Genomic DNA, 11,266 nt, shown 5'->3' with positions numbered 1-11,266 from the left:
TTGTTTCCTTTTGTTGCCTTTGCAAAAAGATCTAGGCCTTCCATACACAGATCATGTGATTGTCAATATCACCACACCTAACAATTTGTATGCAAACTTCCTTTCAAGGACTCATGGGGAAAAAACACATGCAAAGAATAGAAATAAAATGAAGTAATGTTAATACTGTATTGTTGTTGTGGATGCACCTTATAATTAAAAGTTATTACAAGTAGCACTTAGTACATTTTATTCGAAGTTACACAACACTGTCATGGAAACAAACAAACAACGCCATTATACTAAAGGGATTAAACACACATTATAATGCCCTGAAACCAAACAGCGCTTACAGATAAATCATTTGCAGCCCACACAGATGTAAATCTTTTTTTTTTTTTTTTTTTTAATTTTGTATTTTTTTCTTAATTCAACCCATCGTATTTCAGGCTAATTTAACAGGTTTTCGATGTAATCCTTTTGGAATCAGTTTGCGTTCACTGAATCCTCAAAAAGCCCAATCAGAACCACTAAAATATAAAATGAAATAAAATCAATCCCACTTCGCATACAGTAGTTGAAACCTCAGAAGGCCTATAAATCACTTACAGCACACTCATGACGTCTTTTTTAATTAATATATTTATTTATAAAGACATAAAAAGCAATAAAATTTAACCAACAATGATCGAACAAAACAACAACAAAACTGGGTCTAGGGGACACCAAAAACTACAAAATAGTGACAAGATCCACTGATTCCATTCATAACAGAATAACTTCTTTGTTCCACTAAAAGGCCATATACACTAAATAAATAAATGTGTGCATAGGTTGAGGCAAGATTATCATGACTTCTATCATTGTTTTGTGGCGTACACCCTGTAAAAGGTGCTGGGCATGGTCGAAAATAATTGACTTGAAGGCACGAACAGGTCACAAAGTTGGTAAGAGAAGTCCGCAGTTGTGCGCATGCGCATCTCCAAATTTGATGAGGCTGCTCGGGTGAACATACAGCGAAGAGGCAGGTGGAGTTAGATACGGCGTCATTACGACCCCATAGTGATCCACGAGATCGGAGTCCCGTCTGAATGGCTTGCTGAGGATGCTGTCTATAGTGAAGGAACTTGAGAACTTTTTCGGCGGCGCGTCTTCGGAGCTTCTCTCCTCCTCGTCCTCTATCTCCCGCTCCTGCTGTTTGCTGGGCCGGATGCTGATGCGCTTTCGCCGACGCCTGAACACCCCGTCCGCGAACGTGTACTCGCTGTGCGGATTGAGCATCCAGAAGTTGTCCTTCCCCCACGGACGGGAAGGGTCCCGAAGTACTTTGTGGAAGCAGTCGTTGAGCGACAAGTTGTGGCGCACAGAGTTCCTCCAGCCAGTGTAGCTGCCGCGGAAAAAAGGGAACTTGTTCATGAGATACTCGTTGATTTCTGCCAAAGTAAGGCGTCCGCATGGCGAGTCCCGGATGGCCATCGCGATGAGGGCGATGTACGAGAAGGGTGGTTTGGGTCTGCGCATGTATGGCTTAGATTTGCCGGTGAGAGGGCTGTGTGCCGCGCAGTCGCCATCTGATCCAAGCTCCTCGCACTCCCTCGATTCCGCCGGGATGACGGTGGTCTCATCGAAGTTTGTGGTGTGGTGGTTCCCACACACGATCCCAAGCTTCATGGTACTTATGAGCCACTCGGGTCTTTTCAGTATAGTTGTTGTACCTGTGAGATTCCTCTTCTCACCTACAACCTGCTTGGGTGACATTATATAGCTCACCTCGGAGACAACCCAAAGGGGCGGGGCGGGTGATTCCTTAAATGTTTTTGCGCATTACTGAACAATTTATTTTTAATCTCCAAAACACTGCAGTAGACACAGTACCTGCTAGTACATGTAAGGGCGTTTCTAGACCCCTTGAGGCACGAGAGACCATTTGAACCCCCACATTTGAACATCCCAAAAAGAGATTGATTCTTATAATAGGAAAATTTAAAAAGAATAAATAAAGTTTCTCAGGCTCCCTTTCAAGTTGGGTTGCCCGCCCTATGTTTCTGAATACATACATGATGGCAGGAATCTATCATTTTATACAGCCTCACCTGTGGAAATTTCATGTGCTATTACACCTGACACAAGCAGGTGGCGTGTGCTTCAAAGCTGAGTTCAAAGCTTAGTTTTGAATGGAGCTGCACTTGAATGCTCAATTCAGTCCCAGGGGCGTCACTAAAATGTTCCAAAATGGTTGACCCCATTCTAAATGTCCGTATCTCGGAAACTACTTGATGGATCTTAATGAAACTAAATACACTTTATGTTGAAGGTCATAGGTTTTATTGGTTAAATTTACAAAGTACAAATATTTCTTGGTTCTTTGACAGATTTTCATAAATGTTCAATATGAGCGCCTCCTGTGTATAAGCGGATTTTAAGGGGAGGGCCAGGCCCCCTGGTGGCCTCAAAGTGTCATTGCAAGTAATTGACTTTCCTATATGTATATACTGTATATACATATATAAAAGTTGTAAAGCAATAAAACTGCAACAAAAATGAATGAAATGAACAAAAAAACATTTTTATAATGGGTTGAAAAACATTTTTTGAACACCTTAGACAGTCATTTGCTTTGCATATAATTAGAAAAATGTTAAGAATATTTTTAAAAAGGATTTTTTTTTTTTTGATTGAAGCAACTTTTTGGGGATTGAATGATTTAGACACAAATGTCCTAATCATAATATGGCCAAAATACAAAAAGGATTGCTTCAATCAAAGAAAACTTTTACAACAAAAAATTTTGTTCAAATGCAAATTTTTCAAACTCAAATATTTTTTCACATTCAAAAACGTATTTCTTAGATTGATGTTTCTTTTTTTGATTGAAGTGATTTTTGTTTTTCAAAATCTATATTTTTTTGAAGCAACTTATTTTTTGATTGAGTAATAGAGAAAAATGTCCTCGCCAAAATGTGACCCAAACACAAATCAACATTACCTCAATCAAAAAAGTTGCTTCAATCAAAAAAAAAAAAAAAACAAAGAACATTGCTTTCACATGCATTTTTTTAGTTTTCTGAGTTTCAAATTTAGTTTTGCATTCAAACACTTTTTTTTGATTGAAGCGACTTCATTTGGTTGAAAATCTATATTTTAATTGAAGCAACTTTTTTAAAAAAAATCTTATTGAAGCAACTTTTTTTTTTTTGATTGAATGATAAAGACACAAATCTACCTCCATATGGCTCCGCCCAGGTGATGCAATTTTTGACTGGGGTAACTACATTGGCACGACACCGGCAGGTGTACCAAATTCAATGGATGACGATCTTGGTGAAAAGTATTGCCTAAGCAGCCTGATTTAGAATTCCCCACAAGAAGGATGGGAAACAAAAAACGCTCACTGTCAACTTATTTTTATAAATATTCTGGTCAGTTAATTTTATTGCTGACACTGCGTTATGGGGTCATCAACATGTTGTGCCCCCCTTGCCCCAAAAGTCAAACTCCGCCTATGCGCCTGTGATTCTGCACACATCGAGTCGGTATTCGAGCTCGTGCCAAACTCGCTGTAGCATGTCTTCGGTAACAGTTTCCGGTGCAGCTGTAATTCTCTGTTTTGTTGTTTATTTGGTGCCATCTTTGCAAAATTTGTGAAGAAGGCCCGCTGCACTGTCTTAGGTGAGAGTCCGAGAAGTGAACGGCATTTCTTAACCTGAAAAGATAAAAATGCCGAATGTTACACCCAAAAACTTGAAACGTTTCTACACAAGGTGTGAAAATTTGAGGTCATTCCAATGAAAATTGTCAAAATTATTGGCCTACGAAATGGGGTCACACGTTTTGGAACACCCTGTATATACATTTATGCACAGATTGCATTTTGGGTAACAAAAATGCCTGTAATTTCAAACTGAAAAATGCTACTAATTACTTGAATTTAAGTAATATCTGGCTCATGCTACCATAATTTCCCGAATATAACACTCACTTTTTTCCCCCCAAAATCAACTTGTAAAATCATGGTGCGCATTATAAACGGGTACATGGATGGAGACAGATATATAAATAGATAGATAGATAGATAGATAGATAGATAGATAGATAGATAGATAGATAGATAGATAGATAGATAGATAGATAGATAGATAGATAGATAGATAGATAGATAGATAGATAGATAGATAGATAGATAGATAGATAGATAGATAGATAGATAGATATTTTTTTTTAATTATTTATATAAACCGATTTTTTTATTGACACAGCCACATTGTGTTGAAGAAACGTATACGGCGATCCGTTGCTGACCATTACAGTACCTGACGTCACCATTTTGTTTCGGTAATACTTCACTCTGATTGGCCGAATGATTTCGTCTGTGTTAAATTCTGCTTTTTTCACTCTTCATAAAGCACAGAATCTAGTTTCTTGAACTCATTTGAGTCAACGTTTATTGCAGCTCCGCAACTCGGACCATAACAAACGTAACAACACAAACTTCCTGTGTGTGTCCGTCAACTAATCCAAATAACAATAGTTCCTATTGTTACTGTTGTGTCTGTTTTATCTTGTCTTGAAAAAACAGAATACTTCGAGTGCCGTGTTCAACGTTTTATTTCTTGCTTTCAATGAACTTAAATGCCGACAGTCCGGCTATAATGCGGCGCTCTTTTGTCTAGCCTCAGAGGCCCTCTGGCTCATAGGCAATCACAACATACTGTAGATATGACAAATTAGCAGCATGGATCCACCAGTGCCACAACATAGAACAACATAACATAGAATACCAATATGTCACAGTGTCGACAGCGATGAGCTCTCTCGGATTTCCGACTTAAGTTCTCACTTTCATTTTACCGTACCAATCCATGGAACAGACATTTATTCATCATGATGAAACGAGCAAGTTATGCAGCAGCCTTTAAAAGAAAAGTCAAATCTGTTTTGTTTTCTCCTAGATTCTGGTAAATTGGAGGAGTTGTCAAATCATATTATTACCGTAAATATTGTCAGTTTATGGTAATGTTTTGAGCTACCAATATGCTATGCTTGTGCTGTGTTTCACCAGTCAGTAAAATGACATTTCTGTATCTGTACACAAGCTCTGTTTTCTTGTATTCTTTTATTTATTGGTGCTAAAATTAGGGTGCGCGTTATAAACGGGTACAATAATTTTCCCTAGATTTTACAAGTAAATTTGGGATGCGCATTATACACGGGTGCGCCTTATATTTGGGAAATTACGGTAATTTGCCTTACACAAATGCAAACAAACATATATTCAAACATTATACATAACATATTTACATACAGTGGGGCAAATAAGTATTTAGTCAAACACTAATTGTACAAGTTCTCCCACTTGAAAATATTAGAGAGGCCTGTAATTGTCAACATGGGTAAACCTCAACCATGAGAGACAGACTGTGGAGGAAAAAAAAAAAGGAAAATCACATTGTTTGAGTTTTAAATTTGCAAATCATGGTGGAAAATAAGTATTTGATCAATACCAAAAGTTCATCTCAATACTTTGTTATGTACCCTTTGTTGGCAATAACGGAGGCCAAACGTTTTCTGTAACTCTTCTCAAGCTTTTCACACACTGTTGCTGGTATTTTGGCCCATTCCTCCATGCAGATCTCCTCTAGAGCTGTGATGTTTTGGGGCCGTCATTGGGCAACAGGGACTTTCAACTTTCCAAAGACTTTCCAAAGATTTTCTATGGGGTTGAGATCTGGAGACTGGCTAGGCCACTCCAGGACCTTGAAATGCTTCTTACGAAGCCACTCCTTTGTTGCCCTGGCTGTGTGTTTGGGATCATTGTCATGCTGAAAGACCCAGCCACGTCTCATCTTCAATGCCCTTGCTGATGGAAGGAGATTTTCACTCAAAATCTCCCGATACATGGCCCCATTCATTCTTTCCTTTACACAGATCAGTCGTCCTGGTCCCTTTGCAGACAAACAGCCCCAAAGCATGATGTTTCCACCCCCATGCTTCACAGTGGGTATGGTGTTCTTCGGATGCAATTCGGTATTCTTTCTCCTCCAAACACGAGAACCTGTGTTTCTACCAAAAAGTTCTATTTTGGTTTCATCTGACCATAACACATTCTCGCACTCCTCTTCTGGATCATCCAAATGCTCTCTAGCGAACCGCAGACGGGCCTGGACGTGTACTTTCTTCAGCAGGGGGACACGTCTGGCAGTGCAGGATTTGAGTTCCTGGTGGCGCATTGTGTTACTGATAGTAGCCTTTGTTACTGTGGTCCCAGCTCTCTGTAGGTCATTCACTAGGTTCCCCCGTGTGATTCTGGGATTTTTGCTCACCGTTCTGTTTATCATTTTGACGCCACGGGGTGAGATCTTGCATGGAGCCCAAGATTGAGGGAGATTTTCAGTGGTCTTGTATGTCTTCCATTTCCTAATAATTGGTCCCACAGTTAATTTCTTTACACCAAGCGTTTTACCTATTGCAGATTCAGTCTTCCCAGCCTGGTGCAGGTCTACAATTTTGTCTCTGGTGTCCTTCAACAGCTCTTTGGTCTTGGCCATAGTGGAGTTTGGAGTGTGACTGACTGATGTTGTGGGCAGGTGTCTTTTATACCGATAATGAGTTAAAACAGGTGCCATTAATACAGGTAACGAGTGGAGCCTCGTTAAACCTCGTTAAAAGAAGTTAGACCTCCTTGACAGCCAGAAATCTTGCTTGTTTGGAGGTGACCAAATACTTATTTTCCACTCTAATTTGGAAATAATTTCTTTAAAAATCAAACAATGTGATTTTCAGTTTTTTTTTCCACATTCTGTCTCTAATGGTTGAGGTTTACCCATGTTGACAATTACAGGCCTGTCTAATCTTTTCAAGTAGGAGAACTTGCACAGTTGGTGGTTGACTAAATACTTATTTGCCCCACTGTACATGCATACATCCATGTCAGACGTGCGCAGAGACCGAAAAAAGGTAGTACCGACTGCTAACAATGTCATAGGGAAAACACGGACTGGATTTTCAGAGATGTATCTATATGAACAATTGGAATGGATTGGATAGCGACGCACTGAAGGGGCGCTCTACCTTACTCTATGAAGTAATGGGAAACTGACAGATTTAGGATTATATTTACTTAATATATTGGGGGGGCTGGCTCCTGGCCCTACAGCCCTTTCTTAAACTTCGCATATGCTCTCAGCTGCTACACTAGAACCAATAAAGCTTGCCAGAAGCTCGTCAGACTTACTCAAAAACTCAGGATTTTATAGATTGCTATGGCTCCATCTGATACTATATGCTGCTACAAAAGAAACATTTTAAATGGATGGGCACTCACTATTTGCCATGACTAGAGAACGGAATTTTAGCATTGATTAGCCGTTGTCAAATGGTGCTTCGAGGACTTTATTGCCACAGTATGCTACAACAAAGCTGCGATATAAGAGTTTGCACTAGCTGTTAGCTGTTTCTAAGAGGATTTGATCCACTTCATATTTAGAAGGCAAGGTAAAGTGGATTATCTATCTTTGCAAATGTGGTGACTTGTTTTTTTTTTTTTAAGTTGGTTTTATTGGAATTCAGACAACAGGTGTTGGTGATGTTGATGTGTGTTAATCTGGTTAATAAATATGTTTTTGATTAATCAAATATTTCTGTGTAACATCTACTTAAGTATCCAATGTTAGGATATAGACACCTGTGGCTTATAGTCCGGTACGACATATATGTGGATTTATTTCTAAAATTTTGTAAACTTTGGTCGGTGCGTCTTGTAATCAGGTGTGCTTTATAGTCCAGAAATTACATTTATTTCAACTGGAATGGCTGGCATTGAGTGATCATGCTTCACCGCCATTGATGTCTAATCCAATTTCACTCGTTCGATCGTTGTCATCCCTCCCAGTCAAAATGGATTCGACGTCGATCGCCATCAATGGCAGCCGATGAGTTACCGTATTTTTCGGACTACAAGTCGCTCCTGAGTATAAGTCGATCCAGCCATAAAATGCCCAACGAAGAGAGAAAAAACATATACAAGTCGCACTGGAGTATAAGTCGAATTTTTTGGGGAAATTTACTTGATAAAATCCAACACATAGAACAGACGTCATCTTGAAAGGCAATTTTATATAAAAATACAATAGAGAACAACATGCTAAATAAATGTACAGTGTACAGTGCATGAACAACGAAATGTGAATATACTGTCCTACACTACGGCCTGTCCTGGCTATACAGCGAACTCCCAAAAGACAATGCTGGACGTCCGCATAATTTGCTGAATCAATTTGGTCCTCGACAGAAAACAGGTTCGCATCAACGTAAATAAATGATAATTAGGTACTATTAGTAATAAGTAACAGGTTAGCATGCGTTCGCTATCATTAGCACATCGTTCAAACAACCACACAACTGGCTCTAAGTGTCCGATCGCGGGTGGAAAACACACAACAACAACAGAAAAGATGATACACGCAGGCGTCGCCTCTGTAGAGATGATTTAAAAGCATAAACAATGAAAGTAGGTTCGCATCCGTCTATTCTCTCTAGCTAACTCGCCCACTCACTCACTCAGAGCTACGTAGCTGTCCGTCTTCTTCTGGCGTGTCACGTAAACAAGTGCGAGTGCGCCCTCACGTGGGCGTGAAAGCGCCACAAACTAAATGCATCCATTTCAAGATAAAAAAGTCAATAATACAATTGAACATACACTGCCAAAGGCAGAACGCGAACGTGGCCACAGCTATAAAGAGTTATTCAGATAACTATAGCATAAGAACATGCTAACAACTTTACAAAACCATCAGTGTCACTGCAAAACACCAAAATAACATGTGAAATTATATCATAATGTGTTAATAATTCCACACATAAGTCGCTCCTGAGTATAAGTCGTACCCCCAGCCAAAATATGAAAAAAAATGCGACTTATAGTCCGAAAAATACGGTATTTGATCGTTGCCAGCCCTCTCTTTAAAATGGTACAAGTATAGTATTGCTTTGTGGCATGGTATTAGTTTCCTGCCTAGACATATCTACAAGGCCATACTGTATTTTGCGAAGTGTTATTAAAATTAAAAATTTATTGCCAGCTGAAGGGCTCCAGACAATTTAACCAAAATTACATCAGTTATTAAACTAATCACTCACTGAGATGTCTGCATATTTGGAAGGGATATTTTTACATCATTTAGTTGTGGTTTATGGCTTTCATAATACTTGGGAGAAGATAAATGACGGAACCGCCTATAGTGACTCCACAAACATTTTAATAGGTTAAGCCACAAATGACATTCCTATTTTGAACATGGACGCATCTGCATGTTAAAATGCTTTTCAGTAAATCACTATTCCACTCAAATGAACGTCAGATTGAAGAATACTGTGAAGTCTACTGCAGTAGGTAGAAACAAAAACTGAAGTCAGTTGATAAACGTACATAGAGCACAGTGTTTGCAGGAGAGTATGTGCAAACTTACGCCTCGCATTTTTCCGTAGCACTCTGAACTTTAGTTGAACACTATCATAAAGCTTAGAAGGGGACTTGGAGAAACAACATCTTACCATTTTCAACCTGTAATGTATTGCCTTGAAGAACTCCAGCTGCTTAACCAGGGAAATACTGTTACGCAACCTGTAGTCAACAATTAAAAGGGGAAGTTCGATCAAGTAAATGTTGGTGTTTTTCTTTTTAACCTGGCTAGAGTGTAATTTTCAGTGTAAAATGATCCCTCGCTAGTTCGCGCTTTAAACTTCGCGCCCTCAGTCCATCGTGGATTTTTTTTTCTAATTAAAAAATGTATAAATAAATATTTAAATACAGTATTTTATTTTAAAAATGTTGAAATATTGCATGTATACTAGACCTGTCCATCGCATATTGGTTATTTTTCAAAGTTTTTGAATTTCTCTTTCACAAGTCAATTTTGTTCGTCTTTAGGTTTGTCCGTCTTTAGGTACAAGACATTGAGTTTGGTGCCATAATGGCGTTTCCCTATATCTTTCCCATAATGAACCGCAATAAGTGATCTGAAATGAATAAAGTGTGCATTTCTTTGTGTGTTTGTAAGTTGTCAATCCACGTGTTCGTGTTTTAATTTTGCGTTACTGAGGTGGGAGTTTATCGGTTATCCCACACCCTGGAGGCAACGCATAGAGAGCGGTCACTAGTGGACAACTTGAGGGCTTGGCCGCAGACACTAAATAAAGGACTATGAACGTGAAATTTTGTGTACTTGTTATTGTCTAGGAAAGGAATAAATATAACGCCATGGAGCAGCAATTTTCCAAAGTTCATTTTTTTGGACCTGTCTATTGTGTTAATGTACAAATCATTGTTTTCTTTTTTATATATGTAATTTATATCATAATTATTACAGTTGCGATGCTTAAAAAACATTAAAAGTATACATATACATTTAATTTTTCAACATTTTAATTCATTATTATACTTTGAGAGAAAAACATGTCTTATACATATCTCTTTCAATGTTGTTAAATCTGAATAAATACATTGAACACACCATTTTTATTTATGTAAATAAGCTCCGCCTCTACTTCCAGGATTTTCAATTTTCGCATGGGTGGAGGTTGAGCCACAATAACCGCGAAAAACGTGGGATCACTGTACAATTTAAAGCACACACAAATCCTTGCATTATCCTTACCATAGCCTGTTAGATAAGAGTCATGCAGCCTGCTTTTCGCTATCTAACTGGTTAAGACAACAAACATATGTGTCAGTTGCTGATTCAGCAGGAAACGTTTTTCACGAGCATCCATATGTGACCAAATTGCACGTTTCTGTTCAGTCTTGTCAGTACTATCAACTTACCGTTGTAACATTATTGTGTGCAGATGTACAGTATATTACATAAGACCTGTTTGTCAGTGTTTTATACTACTGTCACTTTATATTGCATAAAACAGCATCAGTTACACAACTGTCGCTATATCAGAGTACTGCACTTGAGGTCACTTTATACAATATTGTTGGACAAATCTCTACAAATCTCATCACTTGCACAGCACCTCTTTGTACGTTTTGTTCAAGTACTCATTATAGTGGCTTGTTTTATTTGAAACTAGGGTTGCATGACATACTGAAGACAAATTCCATGTGAAATACATACATGATCAAATAAGATGACTCTCATTGATCATAATCTAGACCCCTGCTAATGTAGTGCATCAGTAATCAACATTAGAGATGCATCTGGCAATGCACTTTAACCCCTTTTTCTACTGATGAGATCAGTTTGGAAATGCTATTCTTTTATTTTCAAAAAGGGATTAATTATTG

General features: G+C 38.5%; 1 protein-coding gene across 1 annotated transcript; it reads right to left on the bottom strand.

Annotated features, from left to right (window-relative positions):
- foxq1a (forkhead box Q1a) lies at window positions 1-1,700 on the bottom strand. Its single transcript, XM_057857995.1, has one exon. It carries the CDS (start codon window positions 1,648-1,650, stop codon window positions 916-918), a length of 735 nt encoding a protein of 244 aa, XP_057713978.1. The 5' UTR covers window positions 1,651-1,700; the 3' UTR covers window positions 1-915.
- Between the last annotated feature and the right edge of the window lie 9,566 nt (window positions 1,701-11,266).

This window comes from Corythoichthys intestinalis, chromosome 14 (genome assembly GCF_030265065.1).
Source record: "Corythoichthys intestinalis isolate RoL2023-P3 chromosome 14, ASM3026506v1, whole genome shotgun sequence".
Taxonomy (NCBI): Eukaryota; Metazoa; Chordata; class Actinopteri; order Syngnathiformes; family Syngnathidae; genus Corythoichthys; species Corythoichthys intestinalis.
Note: the sequence above shows the minus strand (reverse complement) of the source record. Positions and strands in the feature narration are given on the sequence as shown.

Excerpts from the sequence above, each read along its gene's own strand:
- foxq1a (XM_057857995.1), bottom strand. The coding sequence starts at position 1,650 with ATGAAGCTTGGGATCGTGTGTGGGAACCACCACACCACAAACTTCGAT.